This window comes from Drosophila teissieri, chromosome X (assembly GCF_016746235.2).
Source record: "Drosophila teissieri strain GT53w chromosome X, Prin_Dtei_1.1, whole genome shotgun sequence".
Lineage (NCBI taxonomy): Eukaryota > Metazoa > Arthropoda > Insecta > Diptera > Drosophilidae > Drosophila > Drosophila teissieri.
In genome coordinates, this window is record NC_053034.1 from 7,952,059 (window position 1) to 7,979,758 (window position 27,700).

At 40.3% G+C, this 27,700-nt stretch overlaps 2 protein-coding genes across 23 annotated transcripts; one reads left to right on the forward strand and one right to left on the reverse strand.

Moving 5' to 3' along the window:
• The first annotated feature begins 1,127 nt into the window (after window positions 1-1,127).
• LOC122623524 (protein-tyrosine sulfotransferase) lies at window positions 1,128-17,542 on the forward strand. 2 transcript variants are annotated; one of them, XM_043802728.1, is made up of 7 exons: window positions 1,128-1,297; window positions 3,688-3,818; window positions 7,805-8,045; window positions 8,577-8,756; window positions 10,072-10,208; window positions 10,274-10,472; window positions 14,299-17,542. In XM_043802728.1, exons 1-7 carry the CDS (start codon window positions 1,139-1,141, stop codon window positions 14,779-14,781), a joined length of 1,530 nt encoding a protein of 509 aa, XP_043658663.1. In that variant the 5' UTR covers window positions 1,128-1,138; the 3' UTR covers window positions 14,782-17,542. The 2 variants fall into 2 exon arrangements, with proteins under 2 accessions (XP_043658663.1, XP_043658664.1); XM_043802729.1 differs by having other exon boundaries at window positions 10,274-10,434; window positions 14,299-14,471.
• A 249-nt stretch (window positions 17,543-17,791) lies between these two features.
• Window positions 17,792-26,944, reverse strand: LOC122625273 (troponin T, skeletal muscle). 21 transcript variants are annotated; one of them, XM_043805329.1, is made up of 10 exons: window positions 26,837-26,942; window positions 24,534-24,581; window positions 23,849-23,890; window positions 21,802-21,825; window positions 20,771-21,143; window positions 19,689-19,907; window positions 19,522-19,614; window positions 19,377-19,457; window positions 19,199-19,277; window positions 17,792-18,395 (listed from the first exon to the last, which is right to left on the reverse strand). In XM_043805329.1, exons 2-10 carry the CDS (start codon window positions 24,554-24,556, stop codon window positions 18,139-18,141), a joined length of 1,191 nt encoding a protein of 396 aa, XP_043661264.1. In that variant the 5' UTR covers window positions 24,557-24,581; window positions 26,837-26,942; the 3' UTR covers window positions 17,792-18,138. The 21 variants fall into 21 exon arrangements, with proteins under 21 accessions (XP_043661264.1, XP_043661263.1, XP_043661245.1 ...); XM_043805328.1 differs by lacking the exon at window positions 19,199-19,277 and adding an exon at window positions 18,632-18,710 and having other exon boundaries at window positions 20,774-21,143; window positions 26,837-26,940; XM_043805310.1 differs by lacking the exon at window positions 19,199-19,277 and adding an exon at window positions 18,632-18,710 and having other exon boundaries at window positions 26,837-26,940.
• Window positions 26,945-27,700: the final 756 nt, after the last annotated feature.

Here is a 27,700-nt window from a genome sequence, read left to right on the forward strand (position 1 = left end):
ACTAGTTTTAATGCGCGCAAATAGTTACAAAAGTTTGATTTCATTTCAAATAGAAAGGAATTTTGCACTTTGCCACATCCCAAGCTGCACTCGGTTTGCTATAGCGATAGTTCCCCGTAGACACGAGTATCTTGGCGGCAAACAATAATTCGTGGCGCACCATTTAAATATGCCTAACGTAGTCTTTGCTTTTTCCGTTGCAGCGTGCTATCAATGTGTGTATATATTTTGTAAGAATGCAATAAATGGAAAGCCAGGACTAGAAGGCGGCCGCACAAGGAGAGTGATATACAGGGGAAACTGCAGCAGCTGCTAGAATTGCCAGGACTACCAGGATTGCCAGGATTGCCAGGATCGTGTTGTGTTGTGCTGCGTTGTTGGCCAAGCCGCGTTGTTGTTGCTGCTGCTGGCTGGCCAAAAAGGAGCAAACAAAAGGCGAGGCGATGCAAAGCAATCAACGTCATAAGCAGGAGCAGCAGCAGGACCAGCAACAGAAACAGCACCAGGAACAGCAACAGGAACAGAGACCAGAACACAGGCCGGAACAGGACCACCAGGAACGTGGACGGAGTTATTGTGGTGGCACCGCCAAGCCGCCGCCGCATCAGCATCAGCATCAGTATCCTGCTGCACTATAGGCACATCACAGCCAGCCCGTCCACCCACCAACCCAACCACCACATTCACCCGATATTCCCCACTCCGCATCCTTGGCAAACAAGAGGAGCTGGCATCACAAGGAGCAACACGGCAACGGGGCAACGGGCCACTAGCAATAGCAACAGCAACAGCAGAAGCAACTGCTACAGCAAAAGCCAAAGCAAAACTCTCGCTTTGAGGACCTCAAGAAAACCAATTTACATATTTAAGCTTTGGGCAAACGTAGAGCGGAGTAGCAACTAGACGCAATCAATAGGAGCTGGAGCTGGAGCTGGAGCTGAAAAAAGCGACGACGAGTGGGCGCCTCCGGGAAGAAGGCAGTACACCACACCACACCATACTACACCACATAATACAGCAGATCAGATCAGATTAGACGAGGCCTGAGAGGACCACATCATCGTCAGCCGCCGAATCAAAGGGCAGTTAGCTGCGACACCTAGCACCACACCACCACACCACCAGCGCCAGCGCCAGAATGCGACTGCCATATCGAAATAAGAAGGTCACCCTGTGGGTGCTCTTCGGCATCATCGTCATCACCATGTTCCTATTCAAATTCACCGAACTGCGGCCCACATGCCTCTTCAAGGTGGACGCCACCAACGAGCTCTCCTCCCAAATGGTTCGCGTTGAGGTATGTATCCCCAAATCGAACACAATCTGTTTGCCCCACACCCCTCACAACCCCACACTCCACAATCACCATAGCCATCCTTCCATCCTTTCCGTTCCGGAACAAAAAAAAAGAGAAAAAAAAAATGGGAAAAGCACACATAGTCACACCCCCGAACATCGACTTCCTTTGCAGCAAGGTGCGTCGCAAAAATGTAGGCATGTGAGTGGGTAATATTTAAATTGAATCAAATGGTAAAAGGCCTGAGGGCTGAGGGCTGATATACCTGGCAAGCAATCAGTTCGTCGCAGATTCTAGGCTTGCCTTATTCGATAATCCATTTTTGATGCCGAAATCAGTGCGATGCTGAGCACTTTCAATTCAAACTTGATGGGTTATTTGCATTCCTGCAGGCGAATTGCGCTTATTATGCTGGGATTCATTCCATTTGCTGTTGGGATAACAGGGGAGCTAAATTTTAGCTGTAGCTCTACATTTGTGTGACGCACTGTGCGGGAGGCCACGCCCCTCGTGCTGACCAAGCCAAACAAAAACATTTGCAATGATAAATCAAAGGAAAAAATGCATGGGAGTAGAACCTTAGCTGGATAACTAATTTCATGTTGGCTGAGCACAGATGAAAACCCAGTCACACCCCCCGGAAAACCCGAACCGAACCGCACACGCAAAACCAAAGCAAAAGTCATTCAGGGAATTTAACTGGTTATCGGATGACCGAACAAGATTTTGTAAACATTAGTCGAGACCAAAATGGTCTCGTTGGACTTGAAATGGGCGCTGGTAGTGGGGTGGGATGGAGTGTATCCATTGATTAGCATTGGGAATATCGAAGGCGGAGGTCATAAGCAGCTTTGGCTTAGTCGAGGTGGAGCAGGGACAGGAAGCAGGAGGAGATGACTCCTCCAAAATGGAAGACAATGCGTCCGAGATGCGTGCACCAGGATGGTCGAATCATTTCCACAGAGCATTAACACATCCCCCGAATTGAAAGCAGGGGCTGCTGGGCTTTACACATGAAAAGGGGCTTTAATGCCGGGGATTTTGCGGATCCAATTATGGGAGTTTTGGAGCCATGGCTTAATGCGGCTATCATGCCGCATGCAAATGCATAATTATTTGGGCCCATCGATTCGATTTATATTGCATTGCATTAAATTCAATGCACAAACACAGAGCTATGGCATCAGAAATGCATCTTATTTAATGGGGGAAATCACACAATCACACTGTGCAGTTGAAATTAATGCAAATCCAAATACTGCGTTCGGGTAATTAAGGAACGCAATATAAATAGGCTTTAATTCCGGCTTATTTTGTGCTGCCAAATATGGAAAATTCGTAGCCCAGGCATAAATTGCCAGCCAGCCAGCCAGCTTTTCAAAATGCGAAATCAAAACGTGACTTAATTAACTTTCTCAAATTGGCTGACTTGCAGCACAGCAAACCAAATTAATAGTAATTCTGGGATTAAATTGTCCACCGCCCAACCAAGTAGTAAACTCATAAACAAAGCACTTCGAACAATGGGCTTCAATTTGATGGACTTCGGTTTTCGGTTTTCGGTTCAGCATGCAAATGAGCAGCCAAAGTGATTGATAATTTAATCCATCTTTACTTAGCAGTAGCGTAAATCAATGTTGTGCTTCAATTGGGTAAACAACGAATGCAAAAGTATGAAAACGTGTTTGGGTTTCATTGGTTATCACCAACCATACTAAATCTGTGATGAATTCTTTGTATCTTAGAAAACACTGTGATTAGATACAAAATAGCGCCAGGCCACTTTTATCGCATTTCTAATTGAATGCTTATGATTTATGGCAGTCGATCGATTTCACATTAGGCGGGTAACAGAAAAAACCCCCCCATCGCCATGTTTACCTTTGATAAGGCACCAAATCTATCACAGGCTTTGGGGCTGGGTAAAGATAACGCTTCGGCACCTTTTGGGGCTCCATATGGATATATGGATAGCTCGCGTCTATTTTTAGTAATGCCCATCACCTGTCGCCTCCATTTCGTGTGTCTTCTGTCTTCTGACGCTAATGCCCCCGATGGCGTTGACACCTGCGCTTGTTCAACCAAGAAGCCATCGCCCACAATCCACCTGGCTCTAGCTCTAGCTTCTCTCTAGCTTTCACTCCGCATCATCATCATTATAATACAAATAATAATAATCGTAATAAACATCATCATAATAATCAGCGTGGCCATCAGCAGGAGCCATGCCATTTATTTTACGCCTGCAACTTTTCTCTAATTTCATATATTTTTTCCCCCTTTTGTCTACACCTACACTTTGCCGTGGCGGATCCAAAAACCCGGACACGGACACTGTTACGGTTACGGTTACGGTTACGGATGCGGATACGAAATACGGACACGCTCAGAAATACCTCACAGATGACAATCAACGCGTTTATTCATACAACCGTGAGATGCCATTAATATTCATAGGCGGCGTGCCGAGATCTGGGACGACTTTGATGCGCGCCATGCTGGATGCCCATCCCGATGTGCGGTAAGTCCTGCTCCCCAGCTCCCCACTCTCTCGAATCCTGGAGTCCTGCATCCTGGGTTTCCCCCCAGTAACCGGATAATACCCTTTCCCACCGCCCGGCGACTGTTCGATTTGATTGTTTGCCACAATGCCGCGGTCTCGGGGGCGAATGCTTCACTTCCTTCCTTCCTTCCTTCCATCCATCCAACCATCCATCCATCTATCCATTCCCGGAACGCCGGCGGAGAAGTCTTGCACATATCGGATATCAAAGGCGATTTATTGGTTTGCCATCGCACACGAAAAGGGTTGTATGATGATGGGGATGCGTTGAGGGTCTCAAGATGTTACAACTTTATATGCTAAGTCATATTTAATCGCCACCTGATCAGCTTGTTCTTCCATGTTTCCTCATATTTACTTATTACTATTGAATAACATTTTCAATGGCCTCATCGAAATCGTTGATACCCCCGCCGTTAATTTGCTAAAGGACTCGAAATCAAGGCTGTCAATTCAATTAGCATGTATTTCTCACCGAAAGAAACTCAATTTAAAGTTTGCCTTGTGTCACATTGCGTGGCAGAAGTCCTCTTTTTTGCTTCGAGTTGCTGAGAACTTTGACGCATCGCAAATCTATATTATTCAAACATGTTTATCTCTATTTCTCTTCTTTTTTTTGTAACAAAACGCCCTTTTTGAAATTGAATTTTCATGGAAAATACATTCCAAGGCAATGACTGGCGTAACTTGCTATGAATTTTCCTTTTCTAAAAGTGCGAGAAAAGTTCGAAGAGAACGGCTTCCACTTTAGTAGTTCATACATTTCACACGTATCGCATATCAATTTTCACTTATTTGTTGGGCTTTGTTTAAGCTGATCTCGTTTATTTTCCATTTCTCCGTTTTCCTTTGAATTAATACATCAGAATTTGCTGTTGAATGTGTATTATATTAGGTTAATTTAAATCTTAAATCAGTCTTTAAATGTAGTAATATACCCAACTCAAATGGCAATTGCCTGCACCTTTACGTATCCTCAAAAGTTTGTTTACCATATTTCCCAAATCCTTTAAGCCATGAAATCTGCTAACCAAATTTCACACTTGCCCTGAGTGGAATCAAACATTTGCCGATGATGCCTTGGCAAAACATTCGAATTCCAAATAATTTCCTCTTCCGTTTTTTTGGGGGACCTTTTCCCTCTTCGGCTTTGTTGCACTGTCATAAAGTGTATTTGTGTTGCCACACCGCCCAGTCCCATTGGGGAAAACAGAATGTTGTAAATTTTAATATACATATACATTTTTGGGGGCGGTTCTCCGCCGACTCAACTCCCCAATTTCAATCTTCCACCTACGGCAGCCAGGCAAGCCAGTGAATCCAATTCGATATATTCCATTTCTGCCCTTTGGCAATTTTAATATCTTTTTACTCCTCATTTTGAGTCGAGAGCTGTGCTGCCTCCATTTGCGTATCTGTTCCTGGGATTTTTATCTCTCTGCCTGCTACGATATATTATTATAATAATTTCTTAAGTCCACCTTACGCATGAGTAATTAGCCACGACATTTGGCGCAATCTGAAAATGAGAAATGGTCAAGTTTTTCGTTAGCCCAGCCTCTTTATGTTATTAACAATTTGCCTTTTTGCCCGGCCCGTTTCCAGACCATTTCGCTCCATCCTGTCATCCCATCGTATCCGTGGCCTATCCTGTGTCCTGGATCCTGACATCAGGATGCTTGGATGCCTGGATGCCTGGCTGCCAGGATGCCTGGTTGCCTCACTGGCTGGCAGTCAGTCGGGGTCGCTTTTTCTGATGGCTGCACAGCGCAATTTCCGCTATTTAAAAACCGACTTCCCTTTCCCTCAAGGATCTCACGGATTTTAGTTACAGAATGGGTCCTCGTCGTCGTCCTCGTCCTTTGTTCGCCTTTGCAGGACTCCAAAAACGTAACGTGGGCGTTGCAAAGTGTAAAACTTTCCTAACCGTATGTGGAGTAGGTCACCTCACCCCCATCTCCTCATCTCCTCGCCTCTGTGGCTCCACATTCCCTCCTGGTTTGCAGATTAAATCTGGTTTAGTATTTGTAGCATTTAGCATTTAGACTTGGCATCAACTAATTGAGTCTGGGGCAAGCCCCGAAACAATTTTGTGGGATTTGCATGGAATACTAGGGATAGAGGGCCAGAGGAATAGAGGGATGGACTCGTCGAGTTGGAGGGCTCCCATGCTGAGGTGCGAACAAATGTAATTGGTTGGGGCCAGATAAAGTTGTGACCCCGATTTAGATGGTGCCAAATAGGTGACTCCATGTTTTCGGGCTATTAAATTGCGGTTTTAATGCGTTTTTATTTTTTATTTTGAGGGAACCTTTTGAAAGTTTAGGCCGCAAATAATGTTGGGTAATTTAGGATTGATAACTTGGTGTCACAGAACTAAATTCGCAGTTCTCTGCTTAAATTATTCAGGAGGCAACTAAACTGCATTTTTCTCTTTCATTTTCATACATTTTTGAACTAAAACCAAAGCAAGTAAAAACGTCAGTTACTTTGTCTACTTTTCTTAGCAGTTGCAAACACGTAAGCTCGCTACAGATAACAAACTTAATTAACAAACAGATAATACAAGTTGACTTACAACTTGAAAATATATCAAATTAAAATGATAAGTTGACAAGAAAGCAGCGCACTTTAAGTGCTGACTTTAAAATGCTAACTGAAGTTCTGCATAATAAAAAGAAAACAGTGTATTAGTAGAACATTACTAATATAGCATATGTTAATTAGATAGAATGCGCTACAAATTATTTGTTATTAACTCAAACGTAAACCGTAATTGCTGGCACTATTGCTCAATTTTATTCAATTAAAAAAGGCAATTAACTTTGGTAAAATTGCTCTCAAAAATGTGCGGTCACACAAATGAAATCAAATATTTGATTTGTATCTTTGACATCAAGGAGCAATGGTTTAACATTTAGTAATGAGTTTATTACCAGCCACTACAGTATGATATACTATATACTCTATAGTTTCATATTGAACTTACGCATTTCAAGTTGATCGACTTTGATTACTCTCCTTTTTGTGGAGTTCGAGTTAGTGTCCTTTTGTTTTTCAATCGCCGTTTGGCTGGCGCTGCTGTGTGGGATATTTATGATAATTTACGCAATCAGGCAGTCATTTTTTGTGTGTGCTCTGAACTTGATTACGAATTACGGAGCACTGCCGGCGGAAAATTCTAGAGCGGCAAACGAATCGTTTGAAGCCCGTTTATAGTTCAGTGGTTTCAGCAGTACTGGTCCTGGAAATCGAAGCGGGGCACACGGAGGAGGGGACTCAAATGGGAGTTATGCAGCAGGCATCGAATCGCGACGGGGACTCCACTTCCACATCCACATCCGCATCCGCTGGAGGGTAAGCCAAAAGAGCTAACAGCGGATGGCATACCATTTCGTTTTGTCGATTGCATTAGAAGCGCGGGAGGAAGAGGAGCAGGTGGGGGTGGAGGTGGAGGAGGAGGTGGAGGTGGAGGTGGAGGAGCAGAATGGAGGTTGCACAATGGAAGTGGAACCCCCATCACATGTTGCCTGGCGATACCGAACTAGGATATTGGGGCCAACGTAAAGCTTGACTTGGATTTTCATTTAAAGGGGCAGCTTATGTGTTAGGCAAACTCCCTTGACAAGTTATACCTATAGGTATCTAATTCAGCAAAATAGTAAGTAATGCTACCAAGTCAGTTTAGTCAAAGGAGCGCTGTAAACAAGGGCAGCATTGAAATGATCACAATACGGCGAGCCAACCCTCCATTTGCCGTCCCTGTTGTGTCCCCACTGAAAGCTTAGATTTTGAAATCCATGAATCCAGCAGGGGCAACAATGCACCGTATCCACGTAAACAGAAGCTGCCCCGCAGCCACTATTCCGCCGCTTTGTGTGTATTTATTCTCATCTGTATATATATTGTTCTTTTTTTTCCTTTGCTTTTTGGAATCCGTGCAGCTGCGGGCAGGAAACCCGCGTCATTCCGCGCATCCTGCAGCTGCGCTCGCACTGGCTGAAGTCCGAGAAGGAGTCGCTGCGCCTGCAGGAGGCCGGCATCACCAAAGAGGTCATGAACAGTGCCATCGCGCAGTTCTGTCTGGAAATCATCGCCAAGCACGGCGAGCCGGCGCCGCGTTTATGCAACAAGGATCCGCTGACGCTGAAAATGGGCTCCTATGTCATCGAGCTATTTCCGAACGTAAGCACCCGCAGTGATACAATTTCCGCACACTCCATCCATGCTGGCTGCTTGCTTGCCCCACACACTTGCAGCATAAAAAACATAACCATATCAGTAATGCCATACTCGTACCATTTTCATTTACCATATCTGAGTCTGGCATTAAAGCCATCTTCGCTCGCTGTTGTCACAGAAATATCCCTTTTAATGCACATTAACTGTCATCCCAGAGAACCAAAGAGCCAGCCAAAGATAACAAAAAGTATTTCATTAAATAAGTTAAGCTGCCGCGACAGGCGATTTTAAATCTTTTGCAGTGATTAAATGTAATATTTATATCTGCCACGAAAGCACATAAGCACAAATATCAAAATGAAAATGTTAAATGTATTAAAAGCATTCAGTTTTGAAAGAATGCGATTTAATGAAGTGCATCTACTTGATTGTTAATATTTAAGTACCATTATGCTATATATGTACTACTACTACTATTATTTTTTGCTGTATTCAATGTGTTTTTTTTAATACTTTTTTTTCCGGTCGTTACAGGCTAAATTCCTATTCATGGTGCGCGACGGCCGGGCGACTGTTCATTCGATTATATCGCGCAAGGTGACAATCACCGGCTTCGATTTGAGCAGCTACCGGCAGTGCATGCAGAAGTGGAACCACGCCATCGAGGTGATGCACGAGCAGTGCCGGGACATTGGCAAGGACCGCTGCATGATGGTGAGTCCGGGGAGTCCTGGTTGGCCACCCAGCCACCCAATAGTCAGATGCTCACATGGCGCAGGTGGCTAGGTGGCCACCCATCTCAATCAACGATGATTAACTTGGTCGGGGTGCTGGCTGGTCTGGCACAGGAAATTAAGCGAGCTGACTTTTAAATTCCATTGATGGCGGCTCTCAAAAAAACGAGTGTATATTAAAATGCGCACAGATAGGCGGCATTTAAAGCGACAAGTATTTGTGGTGCATTGGAAACCCATTTAAGCGTTTTTTCTATCAGTATTTTGGCCATAACAATGGAAATAATAGTCCCAATGGGGAGTATCATACCTCGTTAAGCTCGTAATTAAATTCCCAATCGATTGGCATTCAAATTTGGAAAACCTATTTTTTGGCCATTTTTTGCAATTTTTGATGATGTTACCCCTTACAAAAAATGCGAAAATATGGCCAAAAATTATTTTAACAAAGTCGGTCAAAAAGTGACATTTATAGTTAGTATTGGTAATTAGGAGTATAAAAATGTTATTTATTTAGATTTCTAAGCATTTTTAGCCAAGTTATAAAGAAAATCCCAATCGTAAATATTGACTTTTTGCCGAAAATCGATTTTATGTTTTTTTGCGTAAATATTTATCAGTTTTTTGATCAGAACATTCGAAATAATAGTCCAAATATAGAATGACATATCTCGTTGAGCTCGTAATTAAATTTGCAATCGAACTGTGTTCAAAGATGGGAACTTTAATTTTTTGCCATTTTTTGCACTTTTTGATGATGTTACCCCTTACAAAAAATGCGAAAATTTATCCAAAAATTAATTTTCCCAAATCCATCAAAATATGATTGGGGTGGTTAGTACTGGTTATTAGCTGTATAAAAATGTAATTCTTTCATCTATATGACAATTTGTAGTCAAGTTATGATAAAAATGCTCATAGAAAATGTGGAATATTCGCCAAAAGTCGTTTTTCCAAGTTTTTGTCATTAAATAATCGGTTTTTTTGCCACAACTTTCAAAATAATTGTCTGAATATGGAATGCTCGTTGAGCTCGTATTTTAATTTCCAATCAAACTGTGTTCAAAACAAAAATTCTATTTTTTTCGATTTTTTTTGGCAAATTTGGATGATGTTACAAAAAATGCACCCAAAAATTAAATTTTTCATATTACCTAAACAGTGATAGGAAAAGTTAGCTGAGGTCGTTAGCTGCACAAAACAGCCCAATTTTGTTAAAGTTATAGGCAAGAACTTTGTTAGAAGCCCTCTTTCTGATTTTCGCAAATAATCAAATGTATTCCTATCTCCGCCAGGTGTACTATGAGCAGCTGGTCCTGCATCCCGAGGAATGGATGCGAAAGATACTGAAATTCCTGGACGTGCCATGGAACGATGCGGTGCTGCACCACGAGGAGTTCATCAACAAGCCGAACGGAGTGCCGCTGTCCAAGTAAGTGGAAATCGTGGAATTGCGAATGTATTGAGTCCATAATTCAACATTGCATGCAATCGCAGGGTGGAGCGTTCGTCGGACCAGGTCATCAAGCCGGTTAATCTGGAGGCGATGTCCAAGTGGGTTGGCCAAATACCCGGCGACGTGGTGCGCGACATGGCCGACATAGCGCCCATGCTGTCCGTGCTCGGCTACGATCCGTACGCGAATCCGCCGGACTATGGTAAGCCAGATGCATGGGTGCAGGACAACACGTCGAAGGTAAGGTGCAACCCCACACACCGGTTCTCGAATGCAAAACAAACTCAAAACACTCCAAAAAACAGCCACCTTTTCATGTTACCACTTCGTTACCAAATCCCAGCACGCCAGTGATGCCAATATTCCATGTTTTATTTGTGATTTTCAATCATATTACTTTATTTACTTAAATGAGCTGCAATCCATTATGTTGCATTGATAACTTATATTCTCTGCTGGTGTTTATTATTTGAATTCAATGCAACTGAAGTTACAACTGGAATTACGTTTATGAACTTTAAAATTGTGCAGAGCTTAAGGAAGCATTCTTTCCAATTTAGGGCTCTTAAGATACTTGCATTGGCATCACCAGCGTCAAGTGCAGGCAAATTCACTCTATCCCCATTACACACCAGTGCCACCACCCACTGGAATCCCTTCTCGTGTCCTTTGTTTTTGTTGCTTGTCATTTTCACAGGCTCTTGTTATCTTTCACCTTTCACTTTGGCTCGGGGCCGTTGAAGTTGCCGTTGCCGCTGCCACTGCCGCTGCCTGTGTCATTGGCATATTTTGCACTTCCCTGCATATCCATGCACATATCCCATACGCACCGTATGCCCTACCCCTCCAACCACCACCACCATTACCACCACCCACAAAAAGGAAACCCACCCACTTACATCACATCACATTGTGCAACTCGTTTTTTTTATCCTTCTACTCGATTTCGTTCTGTATGTGCGATTTGTGTTTTGCTTGTTTGTTTTGTGTTTTGCACTTTGCCTTCTCGTTTGTTGGTTGCACCTAGCGATTTTACTTTATATTTGGTTCTTTTTTCCGCCTTTTTTGTATTGTTCTTTTTCCAGCTACTTTGATTCATACGAGTACGAGTATGTGTAATGCATTCGTTGGGGTTACAAAGCCATGAAACCGAAAGGAACACCATTGATCACAATGATGATGGGGGTTCGATGGTCGCTTGCTGGCGCCATCTATGGTTCATGGTATGCACATTGTGCGCTTAAAGATGGGAAAAACTTCTTTTTTTTTTGTAACACCTGGAATATATATGGAGTACATATGAATTTAATCGAATAATAGTATAGTATATCGAGGGCATCGCGGTAAAAAATATTGCAGTTTTTTCTTTCCTCAAAGGTGCAAATATGTAATGCCATTATTTATTTAACACCTTCCGCTGCTATATATTTTATCAATCAGGGTTTTTTGCACCCATTTATATAATTTGACATTTATGTTCCTTCGTTTATGCCAGCAAAAGTTGCTAGAGTTGATTTCATGATTAATTTAAACAGTTCCCAAGGGACATTGCAGCATTCGACAACAAATTATATAAGTTCAATGACATAAGTTGTACTTTTTAAGCAGATTTCCGCAGAGATAGTTTAACATAAATAGGACATTTTACTGAGATACTGAGTTCATTGCTGCCCAGCAATTTTAATTAGACCATAATTGGTTTTTATGATTTGGCCAAGGATTCAAATGCTTTCCCAGCTACTTTCCTTGCAGATTACAGAGCTAACAGCTGTCGGCCACCGGAATTTTCAACTATTTTGATTGCAATTTTCGGTTAACTTGGCCATTTTTACCGACCTTTCGCCCCCCGTCTTCCCAGCTGCCTCCTTTTTTTCTCCTCCTTTTTTTTTTGTTTTTTTTTTGTCCTACCCGTCGGCAACTGGTATCTCTGTTTGCAAGTGCATCCTGCTGAGTTATGTCCGGCGCAGCGAGCCGTTAAATTAGCTGCTAATTAATTAGTCCACTCCTCGTTACTCCGGGCCACTCGCCTCGAGTGGCGTTGAGTTAACTCAAGTTCAGCTATCTGCGCGCTGATTTACGCCTCCTTTTTTCTTCTCCACCATATATATCTGTTTGAGTGCTATTTCTTTCTATATTATTTCATAGAACTTAAGTACTATAAATACTAGTAATCGCTTGCAAAATGGTAGAAAAATAGTTACACAAGGGGGATACAACTTTGTTAAACGCCTTTGATGCCAAACTGCAGAAACTTCAAATTCGGCTTCTTCCTTGATTTTTGTTGCGTTTGCTGTAATGTGTCTCCACGCAACGAGGTTAAAAATGAATATTTTCACTCGATTTGCTGCACCTAGGCTGGAACCTCTTTTTTGAGATTTTTTTTTGTTTTTTTGCGGTGCCAGTGGTTTGTTTTTTTTATGATGTTCCCGATTTTTGTGCGTTTTTATTGGCCTGTCAAAGGGGCACTTTCTGTTTGACAGTTGCAATTGCAATGTTTCCGAGCTGCTGCTGCTGCCAGTGGTGGCCAGTCGGTGGGCGGCAGCTGCGGCGGGGGCGTGGCCGTGGCTTGATGGCATAAGTGGCAATTTATACATGCACGCCACCGGCAGACGGGATGCTGAAATGGGGCAAGGAGGTGGTGGATAAATGTGCACGGGAACCGGACAAAGTTAAGTCAACTTTCGCAATCCCCGCCAGCTTGACAGGTATCCGATCCCATCCCCCCATCGCCCATTGCATCCCAAACCGATTGCAATCCGTTTTTTTTCCAGTAGTGATGGCTCACCGGCCAGTTAACCCATTCACCCCGCCCCCCCGAAAGCCACGCAACGTGCCACGCAATTAATATCAATTGAAAGTCCGGCAATTTCATTATATTCCTTAATTTATGTTAATGGCAAATATTTTAATTAATTGACGGCTCTGCACCCGCAGCCCCTCGCCATTGCGTTCGCTTATTGGAAGAGAGGTGTCTGCAAACATTAAATATTTTAAACATATTTGCATACTTAATATTTATGCAAAAATTAAAAAGCGAGCGGTGGCAGTCGCATTGCGTTGCGTTGCAGCGAGGAAATTGAAATCAAATAACGAAACGTTAATACCCTGAGGTGGATGGGAAGGGCGAAAGGGAAAGGGGAAAAGGGAAGAGGGAAAATAGCAACTGGAGTCGAAAGAAAAAACCGCACAAAGAAAGAAAATGTTGTGAAAATTACGCTCACGTTGTAAAAACAAGAGCTGCAGTTGTACAGCGAAAGATAAACAAAAACCAAATGGAAATCTAAAATATTTAACAACGCACAGAATGCGCGAATTAAACGAATTTCAATTGTTTCCAGTCACAATTTGCGTAAAAAAGCCATGAAAACTAATGAGATGCGGAGATAGCTTCTAAGAATAGGAGAAACTACGTTCGCATTATGCAACTTGCAGTTAAATTATACACAGAACACATTTTAAGTTCGGTTTTTATAATCATTTTCAATTAAACTTACTAGTTGCTTCTTAAGGTTCTACATACATCTAATATCTTGTTCAAGTTCGTTTTATAGAACTCGTGCTAAAGTAAAAAAAAGCTATGCCGAATAAAGTGCAAAAGTTTTAAGTGCGGCTGACAAAAATACATAAAACTGAACTGAAATAAGAGCCCGAGGCAGCTAAGGAATTTCCATAACTGTTTTTCTTGCGCTTTAATTTGCACAACTGCGACGTCGCAAAGTTGAACACCAAATTGTTGTGCTGCCAAAGTTTTCGCTTTGACAGGCACTCAAACGTTTTGGCAGTCAAAAAAGGGGGCAGATGTTTGCATACGCTGTATGCCACATAGTGCCGCAGTTCCAGTTGCAGTTGCAGCAGCCACATCAGCCATCAGCCGTAATGAGGAGGCCATCGGCAACAGCTGCAATTGCACGGGAAATACACGATTTGCAGGGCTTTTGGGGAAATGGGTTTTGGAGGGAGAAGGGAGAAGGGAGCAGTCGTACTCGTATGTAGGTTTATTCACGCACAAGTGCGCCCATTATGAGCGGTCTAATTTGAATACGCATTTGGTTCTGTCTACTTTCAGCTAAAGGCCAATCGAATGCTGTGGGAGAGTAAGGCGAAGCAAGTGCTGCAGATGTCATCCAGCGAGGATGACAACACGAACACCATCATCAACAATAGCAACAATAAGGATAACAACAATAATCAGTACACAATCAATAAAATTATACCAGAACAACGCGGCAGACAACGGCAGCATGTACAGCAGCAACATCTGCAACAGCAGCAGCAGCAGCAACATCAGCGGCAGCAACAACAGCAGCAGCAACATCAGCGGCAGCAACATCAGGAGCAGCAGCAGCAGCAGGAGGAGAGCGAGTCGGAAAGGGAAGCGGAACCGGATCGAGAACAACAATTGTTGCATCAAAAGCCAAAGGATGTCATTACGATAAAGCAGCTGCCATTAGCCGGCAGTAACAATAACAATAACAACATCAACAACAATATCAACAACATCAATAACAACAACAACAACAACATAGAGGACCCCATGGCGGATACATGATATCCGCACATACCCATAAGACTGCCGCGCGGCAAGCATTGAAACTGGGTAACTAACTCTCTTGGCTGCCGATAAGGACAACGATAATGATAACTGTTGCTGCTGCTGCTGTTGCTTCTGCTGCAAGAAACCAATTTTAAATTGTATTAGCTTGATATGTGTATATGCAAATGATGTACTTGGATTAATGCTTCGTCAAGTTACCAAAAACAGCAGCAAAGCAAGCAATCAACATACAGCACACACATGTAGTTACACTCTAAAGAACGTTTTTGTGACGAAAAGACTTAAAGTTGCAGGGAGAAATGCCAATTTAAACGACAACCTCGCCCTGCGTCTTGCGCCCCCTTTTAATTCGCAGTAATTAATTTATACCTTAATATCTCTTAACTGGATTTACCTTAATGCGGGCTGGACGTTGAATTATTAAATTTATTGTGCAATGAATTGCTTCATTTGTTCCATTCAAATGGTCACTACAATTACTATTACCTTAATTAGCAGCTCTCAACATATTCAACTGATAAGCTACTTAATTTAATGAAAAACTGCATTCATATAATTTAGTTTGAATTTAGTTGATTAAATGCGATTTTTGAGTCTTTTGTTTAATCGAACGGTTGGCATTTACCCCCCCCTTCCACATCGTCTTACAGTCAAGAAACGCACTGTATGCCTAAATATTAATAAATGTGTTGCAAGAAATATTGCAAAATGATAACCACCAAAAGAAGCTGAAATAAAAACGAGGAGTTTTTGCAATAATGATGATGCAGGAAATCCATTGCATGCTCTCACCGACCTCGTTTACAAGAAATAAAAAAAACAAAACATTTTAATTTAGTTTAGAATTCTTTTTTAAGCCTTTTGTACGAATGTTTTTTGAGAGACTCGTGTCGGTTTATCACCTAGAACCTTTTTTTTTGTATCTGTAATTGTGTACATAAAATATAAATATCTGAATTATGTTTCCCACTAATCGAAGGAATCTCTACCTGAAATTCGTCTATGGGTTCGCGGAATCTTTATAGGTTTTTATAAAGAATACAGAATACAATATAACATTAAGCACTGTTTATAGTTTGCAAACGGTAGGACAAAGCAAAACGAAACCCATTTAGAAGTGTTACATTTTTAACGAGAAGAGCTTTTAAGATGTTTAGTTTATTAATTGTAATCGCATATAAAATATTTGCTGCTGATGACAAAGAAAAAAAGACGTGAACTAGTATAGAAATATTACAATTTTGTAAACTTTTTTTGTGTTGCAATAAATTGACTGAATGTAAAGAAAACCAATTTAATAAAACCATATATAACTATATATATATTTAAATGTATACCTTAAACTGAGTGTCTAAATGTATATGAAAGTTGTAATAGATTTTAAATGTATATGTGTGCGTGCAGTAAGGAAATCGAAGAATCGAAGTTAGCTAAGCTAAATTATTTGGTCTAGGAAATATGCTTCAAACTCAAATGGCTGACCTAGAACAGTGAAAGATCGATTACAGCAATAAACTTAATGTTCTATTTGTAAAAGGAAAGATGGCGGGTTTTTGAACAGACTGTACTAACAATTCGAAGTTTGACAGTTATTACATAAGAAATTTGACAGAAAGACTTCTTCTACGCAAACTGTATGCCCAACTTTAATACTTCCTATCTTCTTCAGTCATTTGAATTTGAAGGTGGTTTTTTTTATAACCTTTTTTTTTTGTAGCAAGGAGTATATCCCTGCACACAGACAGACACTCACACAGACACACGAGCCTTGTCCGTCCTAACTGCTGTGTGTGTGCGAACAGGATGGCTATAATATGTACTTACTTGTCGTTAGCTTTGTGCTCAAAGAAAACTATTATTGTTTGTTTGTTATAATTAATTTCAAGAAATAAAATGAGAATCGCTGACAATAAATAAGGAAAAATGATTGCTTAGAGAAAATTGATGTTTATTTGATGGCGGCGATGGAAAATCCCGCTTGCTCGCTAATAGCTAAGAGAATAAAAGGAAAAGAAAGTCAAACATAATATAATAATAATATAAATGAAAAAGGAAAAAAGTTTATATAAATGTGGTTTTTTGTAGTCACAGTGCGCGTCGCAACCATAAAACTATTCAGTTTTATGATTAAAACCGTATTTCATGTGTGAACTATAATTCAAGATATATATAAATGTGAAACGTAAACTATTTTTGCTAGCTTTTAAGATGCATTTTTTTCCCTCAAAATTACGCCTGTATGTATGTAATATGCATAACTATCTTAATACACATGTATTATATATTGTATTGTACATTTTTTTTTTGTGTGGAATTGCTGCAGTTAGGACAGGAATCCAGACACCAATGTTGAGCAACTAACGATCTACTTGCAGCTGACAGACAATCAGAGTTTAAACGAACTTAAAATTACACTATATTACACTCCCCTCCGTAATTCCAAATTATTATTAACCCAACCCGTTGACCACCCAAAACCATTGAACCATAACGAAACGTATTTAGCCAATTGTAATCCACGAAAATAGGTAACTGTACGCTGCAAAGATCCGATATTGAAACGAATTAATTCTAATTACCACACATTTTCTGTGCGCAGATTGTAGCCTAAGAAAATTGTACAATATTGTATTGATAACGACATCCCGGCAAAAGATAAACGATGAATCAAAAAAATATATATATATCTACGAAACTATACTGTACAAGAATAAAATAATTCAACTGAGAAAACAATAAAAGTTAAACATAAATGTAAAATCATGCAACCGAAAGAGTAGTATTTCTAATATTTTATTTTGGGTGGGAATGGAACCTTTGGAAAGGAGTTCAACCCAAAAAAAACTGAATCCTGAATATCTGGCCATCCTCGGCTGAAAGTTTACAAAGAACGCTGGGACTCTGGTCCCTCGTTGGATGAATAGGTATCCAATATCCCCACTTGAACGACGATGATCTGGAGACCCGATCGATACACACAGACATGCACACAAACAACAGGAAGTTTTCATAGATATGATGCCATAACACACTTTAATATCTCGATTGCTTATCTTTTTTTTTTTGGTTGCTTGTTTTTGGTTTTGCTAGTATTTGACTTAGTTGGTGTTGGTTTTGATGTTTTATTTTAAAAGAAACTTTACATTTCTCGATTCAATAAAAAAAGATGTTGAGTTTTTGATTTTGAATAGCAAGTTGTTGGGCGAATAAGCTAAGATATCATAACTACTTAGTTCATTCTTTTACTTTTATTAAAATTGTTTGGCTTTGGTATTTAAATGTAGTGTTTGTTTTTACGAAAAGTGGTGAAGGAAAGTGGTGCGCGAGGGCGGGCCGAGAGTGTGGATTGGTCTATTCCTCCTCCTCCTCTTCCTCTTCTTCCTCCTCCTCCTCTTCCTCCTCCTCTTCCTCTTCCTCCTCCTCTTCCTCCTCCTCCTCCTCCTCATCCTCCTCGGCCTCCTCATCCTCCTCCTCGACGACCTCCTCCTCGACCTCCTCATCATCCTCGACGATGTCCTCATCGGCCTTGGCGTCCTCCTCGCCTTCGGGTGTCTCGGGCTCACCGGCCTTCTTGCCTGGTCGCTCGCCGAACCACTTTGGCAGTTTGGCTATGGATTACAAGTATTGGAACAATTAGCATATCGCTGGTACAAATCGAAATAGATAGAATCGAAATTGATCGACAGGAAACAGAAATAAAATTAAAAAAAAAACACAGCACGACAATGAACAAATTGATGAATGTTGTTCTGTTGTTCGTCGTCCCTTTTCAAGGGGTACAGTTGAGCCCCATTTTACCCAGCATAACTCGCTACATAACTCGCATCTGATCTAAAGTACATACATTTTTGACGGCCGGTGTATTGCTCCTTCTTCTCGTTCCAGATCTTCTCGCTCGAGTCCTTGGAGATCTCATCCCAGCCCTGTGTGTAACAGTGTTGTGTTCGTGTGTTGGTGTGTGATTTTATGAGCACAGTACAACATACAGTTGACAATTATGAAATATGGTACATAAAACATAGAAAGAGATAAAAAGAGAGTAGACGTTAGGTGCGTTATTGGTTGTCAGCCTCCCAGAAAGACCACAAAATACCCCAGTTTCTTGCCAATTCTGTTACGTAATTGCATTAACGACCCAACTGTACTTTCTTCAAAGTGCTTCAAATGTGACTTGATTTTCGCCCTCTGAATACCCAGCCTTCACTTTTAAAAGCTTAACGAACTCCCCATCTTTTGACGTGACTGTACTTTTAGTAGTGTTTTGAACCACCTCAGCCTTTTTACATGACTGTACGTTCGGTGGTAGTGATACGAACAAAAAACATAGTTTATGATGTAAACATAAAACAATAGATAGATAGATACAGAAGAAGAGAGACACGTTGACGTGAATGTTTCAGCGGACGCTTACATTTTGTGCGCTGAGTAAATCTTTCCTGTCTTTCTTGCCAGGTCTTTTCTAAGGTTTCCGCATAGACCGTATTATAGCCCTAAATGTGCGTAATATTGATACAGTTACAGTTACAACGAGGCAACCCAAATAAATACCCAAGAATAGTTAGCTCTAGAAAGGTAAACCAAATACTTACACCCTCGAAGAGCTTCTTCTTGTCGTCATAAGAGCGGGTGTCCACACGTCGCTCATACTTGGAGGCGACTTGAATCTTGGGCTGTAGGGAAGAGTACCACGTTAGCTATGTGAGCTAGAAGTTTTGAATTGTAGGGCTAACTTACCGGGTATTTGCCAGTCAAAGCTTCCGGGTCGAGACCCTTCTTCAAGGCTTTGTGCCTGAGCTGTTGCTTCTGTCTTTCCTTCAACTCTTTCAACTGTCAATGGATATGGCTGGTCAGTGATTATGATCCCTAGAGGATTATGGGCCACAGCCAAAAGGGGTACTCACATCGTAGTCCTGACGTTTCTGCCTTTCTTCCAAGTCATACTTCTCAGTTTCCAATTTGACAATGAGCTCCCACAGCTCCTGGGCCTTCTCGCGCAGCTTAGACTCGCCGAATCCTTCGATGGCCAAGGGCTTGATGCGGAACGACAGCGAGATCTTCTTCTCCTCCTCCAACTGTTCCTTAGTCTTGTTGCGTTCCATGGCGGCGGACGAGAGTCCCAACTATTTTTTGTTTCATGTGGCGAGTTTTTTTTTTTTTTTTTTTGGTTCGATTCGAATTTCGCGCAGGATGCGTTTTAATATTTGGTTTTTAGTTTTGTTTTGCATAGCAGACACATTTCGTTGTGTTTTTATATATATGTATATATATATTTTTTTTTTTTTTTGATTTTTCGGATTTTTGAGATTTGATTTTTGATTTTTGGTACGTGCGGTACAAACGTGGTGAGAGACAAACAGTGAGAGAGATAGACACACACAGAGAAAAGAGCGCAAAACAAAGTGATATATTGTTTGTTCGTGTTGTGTTTGGTGTGTGTACATGCGTGTGTTTGTTTGTTTTGTTTGTTGTGTAAAAGAAAAAAGAAAACAAAAAAAATGTTTTGTTGTTTCAGTTTCACATTACAGTGTAGTGTTTGAAAGGCATATTTTAAGCGATCGATATGAACACAGACGATTAACGATTGAGAAATGTCGGAATGATCGATTTATGCAATCACAAATAATCGATAATGAATTTTTGCATCGAATACAAAAAGGAATAACGGTTGTAAATGATCGATGGAGCCAAGAAACACAAACGATTGACAATTGTGGATGATCGATTCGGGCGCAACACAAACGATTAGGAATTACAAATGAGTTCGATGAGTTCCAAAAACCGACGATTAAGGCGATAGATGATCGATGGGCACGACGGGTGACAAATGAGGAGTTGATATGGAATTGATTTGGAATCAAAAAATAAAATAAAAAGAACGAAAAAAGAAAGAAAACGAAAAAAGGAAGAGAGAGAGACAAATGGGGGGAGGTGGGAGAACGGAGGCGTATCAGCAACCGGCATTGATGGAATCTCATATAATTACCACGCCTGCATCCTTCTTGGCAATGGTGAAGTTGGGGCCCTTCTTGTCCTTGTCCTTCATGGCCTGCAGCATAGCCTGGCGCTTCTTCTCGGCCTCCTCGAGACGCATGCGCTTCTCCTCGATCTCGCGCTGCTTCTTCTCCTCAGCCTCACGGACACGGCGCTCCTCCTCCTCCTTCTTGCGCTGGGCCATCTTTTGCTCCTCCTCGGCGCGGGTGACCTTGCGCTTGGCCTGCTTCTCCTTCAGCTTCTTCAGCTCATCCTCCTCCTTGGATCTCTGTTTGCGCCACTCGGTGATGTATTCTTTCAGCTGATCATCGAGGTCGGAGCGCTTCTGGTCCTGACGCTTGATGAACTCTGGGTCGCCCTCTCCTCTGATGATCGTGACGGTAAGTGAGCGTTGAGGGTTGAGGGTGGCGGGAATGAGAAAGAACTCGATTAGTTTAATCTGTCGGGTTGTGATCTATTTATTCGATAGCCACTAGTACTACGAGTAATGTCTAGGCACTAAAAATTAATTACAGAATTTTGACGGAATTTCTAACGGCCTGTTTATTTGTTTGGTGATTATATTTAGATTATTTGGTTCGATTTGGTTCCGAAAGTCAAAGAGTTTGTTTTTACAATTAGTATCCACCAAAGTGCTGATGTGAGAAAGCATTAGATAACTACATTCTACGTATGGCAATACTACTACTCTAGTTATAAAAAAAAAACAGAAACAGAACAGAAACACACCAAAAAAGATAGGGGGAATTGCTTCGATGGCACTGGAGTGGTGAGTTGTGGTGAGTAAGAGTTTGTGTTGAGTAGTGCTTGCTACAGAGGTACAGTTTACACCTTAGAAACTATTTTATTTATTTTTTAATTTCCTTTTTTTTTTGTTTTTTTTTTTTTTGGTTTTGAGTGGTTTACTGGACACGCACAGGCGGATTAATCGGGGACGATCTTAAGATAACTCTAAGGGTTTAGTCTTGGTTAGCGTTCTGGTTTCATTTGTTGTTCACATTTGTTTTTTGTACATAGACTTACTCGGCTGGTGTCTGAGGTGGTTTTCTATACGTGAGGCATTGAGGTGGCAACAAACATGGAGGTGGTGATATTTTTATTTATATATATATATATTGGTTTTGTGTTTCAAAAATTGACAAATTCACGATGGTTTCGATTGATTGATTGATTGATTGATAGTTGTTGTGGGTTTCGGTTCGAAAAGTTCATACAAAATGCGATTGTTTTCGTTATTTCAGTTTTCAAACAAAAAGGAACGTTGAAAAGAAAGAGAAAAACGGTTTGTTGTTTTAAAAAATTCATTTGCAAAATATATTGGTTTGTTTGTTGTTTCATTTTTTTTGGTAAACGGAATGAAAGAAGAAGATAAGATGGATAATATATATAGAGAGATATTTGCATAAAAGGTTGAAAAGAATAATTAATTTTGTAATGGTAGGTACGTAATTGTTTTTGGTTTGGTTTTGTTTGTTGTTTTCTGGTTGGTTGTTGTTCTAAAGAAAACTCAAAAATGATTCCAAGCAACGAATCTTTGTACAGTATGAACTGGAACTGGTACTGGAGCTGGTTCTGGTTCTGGTTCTGGAACTGGAACTGGTTCTCTGATGCATATGGAGCAGAAATGCACACACAAAAACTTGAAATTTTGTTTCAATTTGTTTCAGAAATTGGCAAACGAGCACATAATTTTGGGGCCAGGCAAAGAGTAATTTGGGAAATTAAAAAAAAAAACTTTTATACAGATATGTGGGATCTTTATAGGTCTTTCTTTCTTCGTTTCATTGGTTTCTCACACAATTTACTTACTTCCTGCAACAAGAACGAGATCAAAAAGAGATGGAAGAGAGAAAGAGAGAGATAAACAGAATTGATATCAATGATTTCCAAGTCTTATAGGCAACAACACTTTTGCTAAGCCAGGCCAGCGATAGGCAGAAAGTTAACTTTTGGTCAAAAGTCTTTTGTTTTAGAATTTGGAAATTGCGTTCGACGGCTTTGGAAATGTATTATCTTTAGGGGAGAGTCGGGAGATACGGATACGATGGTATAAATAGATAGACAGATAGACAAAAGACGTGTTACAAGTGATACAAAAATACACAGTAAAAAACCGACTGGGTTCAAAATAATAGTGCAATTGCCTGCAATTTTTAATGATCATTAAATATAAGTAGGTATTTCAGTTAATTGGATTAATTGGATTGATTTTCTACCATTTTAATGCAGAAAACGATCAACTTTATCAAAATGGATTACTTTTCAGAATTTAGTATACGTAATATTTTGCTATTCATTTTGCCAATTTTTTTGTTTATAGGAAACTACTACTACCATTATTTTGAACACAGTTTCATACACATGTGGGTGGTGGTGGGGATACACACAGCTTTTATATACACAATTTGCCAATTTTTCGCTAGGTTTTTTCGGTGGGTGGGGGTTGGTGGGGGGGTAGGGTATGAACTATGAACTCGCTGCTTGAGTTGGTGTGTGGGGTGAACAGTGGGTGGGTGGGGTTTGCTCTCGGGTTCCATTAGTAAATTTTGTACAATTATCGGATATTGATTTCGTGATCGTATACTTTTAATTCTAAATTCAATTTTGGTTTTTATAGACACACACAACAACACATTGAAAACAAAAACCAAAAGAAATAACAAAAATGTACACAAAACAAAATATAAAATAATAACTAAAGAGTAATTAATAAACAGATACAATTATTTACAGACGAGTACACAAAACAAAAATGTTGGGTTGGTTTCGGGGTTTCTGGGTGTTTTTTTGTTTTTTTTATATCTTTTTTGGGGAATACATATTTCTACCAATTTCAAAAAAAGGGGTGGTTTTTTTTTGCAGACATTGACAAAATACAACACATATAGAAAATTTGGAATACAAAATGGTGGGCAAGGTTCGGTTTCGAAAAAAATCAAAAACTTGGTTATAGTTATGGCAAAAAAAAAAAAAAATATAGACATAAGTGAACACCAATCGAGTTCGTTAGGCTGCTGCACCAAAACCAACAAAAGATGTTGACAAAAATCGGCAACAAAAATGTACTTACGTCTCCTCGCGGGTCTCCTCGACAACCTCCTCCTCCTCGGAGCTGCTTTCGAGTTCGTAATTAAACGAATTTCGTTTTTTTTTGATATTTTTTGGTTTTATATATATAGATATATGGTGTTTTTTTTTTATATATTTTGGAGTGAAAGTGCAGGGTTACACACGGCACACGGGTGCAGAGGTGATATTGTTGAATTGTTGTTGAATTGTCGTGTGGTTGTTTGTTGAATAGTTGTTGATTGTTATTAGTTGTTGATTTCAAAAGAAACGAAACGACAACATTAGCGGTTGTTCGAACAAATTCATGGGTTCAGGTTGTGGTTGTGGTTGTGGTTGTGATTTTGGAGGTTTTTGGGATCGTGGTCGGTATTTCGATTCGGGTTCAGGTTCGGGGATGACAATGCGTGGAAATAGAGAGAAAGGAGTACAGATCAAAATAGGTGCCACTGGTAAACGTGATTACAAAAAGTTCTTTTACAAAAATCCACAAAAATCTGATCGTTGAATTCGTTAGTATGTATAACAATAAGGGTTCAAACGAGACCTTCGCATACTTCTCTTTAACTTTGCTACTTTACTTAAGTCAACTGTTTACTTTTTCACACTTTCAAATCTTGTACGCGGTCATACGCGTCGTATACTTAATATTTGCATCGCCTCCCACATTTCCCATGGGTTCTACTTACGTGTACTCTTCATCGTCGGACATGGCTACGGTTTAGGGTTGAAAAAACCTGCAATAACAAAATACAGAAGAGAAAAATACTCCTTTAGTTTGGGCATACAAGTATTTGAGATGAAATTAAGCAGTCATTGTAATGGAACAGAAAAGATAACAAAAACCTTAATGTAGTACTTTGTAGTACTTTTCAATTATAATTCAATTGATATTATTTATGATAATTAAATATGAACCAAATTCAACAAAAGCAGCAACAACAATCGACTAATATCGAAATGCAGGTGTACGAACGAATATAATATTATTAACAAATCAACTAATGATTGGCCTTTCGATAACCCCTTTTCTATTTTCTATTCAGGGTTTCACTGTACTTGAAGCAGCCTTTGATAGCCCAGCGATAACTCTATAATTAGACGGCTCTGTCGCCCTATATATATATGCGATTCTGCTGTGTATATGTAGGCAGGGCGACCTGTCTTTTTATAGCCGGCAACAATGTCTCGTTCTCACATCATAATCTTCCAAATTGAAGAAGAAAAAAACAATAAATTCCGTACGCTCTGCTCTAAAATTATTTAATTTCCCATGCTATCTATATCCACATCTATATCTGTGTGTGTGTGTGCGAAGGAGAGAGTCATAGTCCGTCCAATCTATGTATATCGGTGGTTTTTTCTTTTTCCTCCGATTTTTTCTCAATTAAAAATAGACTCTGGGGCAGTATTGAATTTCCCGAAAGCCGAAAGCTTCCGAAAACATCAAAAAAAGCTTCGGCGAAAGCCTTTTTTGAAAATCTTTCGTTTTTTTTACCTTGGCACTAAATCAGAAATCCTAGAGAAGCTTTTGAATTTACATATATGCATATATATGAGGGCGTACTGGTGTAAAATGAATAGAAAATCAAATCAAATGCCATTCATAGATCGCTTATATATATGCCAGTTATTATGCCACAAATTTATATATATTTCAAATTTCTATGAATATTCTATTTCCATAATCTGTGCACTTTTGCGCTATTTAAATGCAGTTTCTCGGCTTATAGTTTTAGCTGTAGATAAACTGGGTCAGTTTCGGGGAGAAGTGCATGGAAATGATGCGAAATGTATCAGGAAAAGTTCTGGAATACTTCAATATGTATGGCTCCTGGGTTTATTAACCTAACTGTTAAGTTAAAACTGGTAGATCATAGATCTTTAGAAATATGCGTCTATCGTCTTATCACACTGACATTTTCGAAAAATCTGACATTTTTGTGGTATGCTTTCAAAAACATGTCTTTTAAATTCAACTCCTACTCTTTTCAAGTTCATAATTTGAGCAAATCTAACCTACTTTCTGTTTATCCTTATCGAATTTGCCTAACAAATTTCCGTTTCTATAACTCGATCTATCTCTGCCCTGCTTCCATTTATAGTAAAAATATATCCTCCAAAAATCTCCAGATCTCTGTTCTCTATCTGCCAGCGATCTTGTGTGGGTGGCGATAGTTCCGTCTCATTTTCACCTTCTATATCTCTGATCTCTGATCTGATTGGCGCCTGCGCGGAAAGCTATAGAAAAAAGTTTTCCCTCTGCGTATCTGTGAGTGTGTGTGTGTGTGAGTGTATCTTGGACATTTTGCCAAGGTAAAAACACACTCGCGCACCCATACAAATCGGATTTATTTTTAAAATTCGTTGAAAAAAATTTGAGAACTTTTCCTCTCAGATCATATAACACTTTCTGAATTGCTTAGCTATATATAATGTATTTATATTTATATGTATATATTCCTGTCTGGCATTGTTGTTGCTTTTGCTTTTGCATTTTGTTGTTGTTGTTGCTGCTGCGGCTAATCCTGTTGTTGTAGTTGCCGTTGAATATTGTTTTTGGCGTCGCCAATGCCTGGGCGAATTTTTTCAAATTATTTATAGCCTTTAGCCATTATGACAAAAAAAAAGTTGAAAAAAAAAGGTTTTCGAAAAAGTTGGCTTCAGAGTTCGTTTCGTTGGCTTTCAAGTCATTTTATCGCACTATTTGTTCGTAGATTGCACTTTAAAAAAATTTCAAAAAAAAAATCAAATGTTATATAACACTAGGATTTTCCAATTCGTAACTTTCTTTTGTTGATGTTCGGTTCGTGGTTCGTGGTTCATTCCCAAAGGATTTGGTTTTCTCGTTTTCGATAACTTTCTTTTCGTTTTTAGGCACACAAGTTTATTATATTTTCTTTTTTTTTTCTTTTGATTTTTTTTGGTGATGCAGCATTTGAAGGAGATGTGAAGCAGCAGTAGAGCAGAAACAGAAAAAAAAAAAACTTACTTAGGGAGAAAAACAAATTGAATTGAAGTCCGAGCAGCTGACGTCGTAGGAGCGAATGCTGCGGTTCGACTAACCAAACTGACGATGAAAAGCGCTGCTACACGTTATGTTAAAGAATTTTTCGTCGCGTTCGCGGAAAAGCCATTTCCACGCACACACCGATCGCCTTTCTATATAGCCAATAGCGGGCCACGGGTGCAAGCAGGCCAGCGCTATATGCCACATATCGCTGGCCGATGTGGCAACAAGTGGGTGGTGGTGGGTGCCTGGGTGCCTGGCCGCCTGGGTGTGTTGAATGTGTGTGGATGTGTTTGGATGTGTTGAATGTGTTTTTGGGGATTTTCAGGTGGGCTGCTGCTGAAACATAAACTTGTACACGCACACAGCCAACGTCGAGTCTTTTCCAATTTTCCATTTTGGCCAGAGCGAGATGAGGTATACGATATATACGATATATACTGTAGGCCACAGCACGCACATAACTAGATCATAAGTATATAGCCTATGCGGACGTTCGCAGCGTTGGCGGCTTTTTACACATTTGTTTTTGGAATCAAATATCGTAGAACATAAATTTCGCAGCCATTAAAAAGTCGGCCTGCATATATTGCCGCATGTATGTACATATAAACATATGTACATGCATATGTTCGTGCCGATATATAGCACATATAGTTTGGACTCCTCGGCGGATCGTTGCAGCATTTGAACCCCAGAGTGCACGCCCTACAAAATTTATATATGTATATACATATTTATTTACCTATATCTATATCGCGATCGAACTGCTGACGTCGAACGGCCTTAGGTGGCCCCATCGCATTGCCATTTGTCTAACACTTGAATCTATTCGTCATTGTTCCG

Coding starts and splice junctions, on each gene's coding strand:
- LOC122623524 (XM_043802728.1), top strand. CDS start 1,139: ATGCGACTGCCATATCGAAATAAGAAGGTCACCCTGTGGGTGCTCTTC. Junction 3,819..7,804: donor GATGCCCATCCCGATGTGCG/GTAAGTCCTGCT, acceptor GAATCCGTGCAG/CTGCGGGCAGGAAACCCGCG. Junction 8,046..8,576: donor TCATCGAGCTATTTCCGAAC/GTAAGCACCCGC, acceptor CGGTCGTTACAG/GCTAAATTCCTATTCATGGT.
- LOC122625273 (XM_043805309.1), bottom strand. CDS start 24,556: ATGTCCGACGATGAAGAGTACAC. Junction 19,908..20,770: donor CCAAGAAGGATGCAGGCGTG/GTAATTATATGA, acceptor AACAAAAAATAG/TTGGGACTCTCGTCCGCCGC. Junction 19,458..19,521: donor CTTTGACTGGCAAATACCCG/GTAAGTTAGCCC, acceptor TCTTCCCTACAG/CCCAAGATTCAAGTCGCCTC.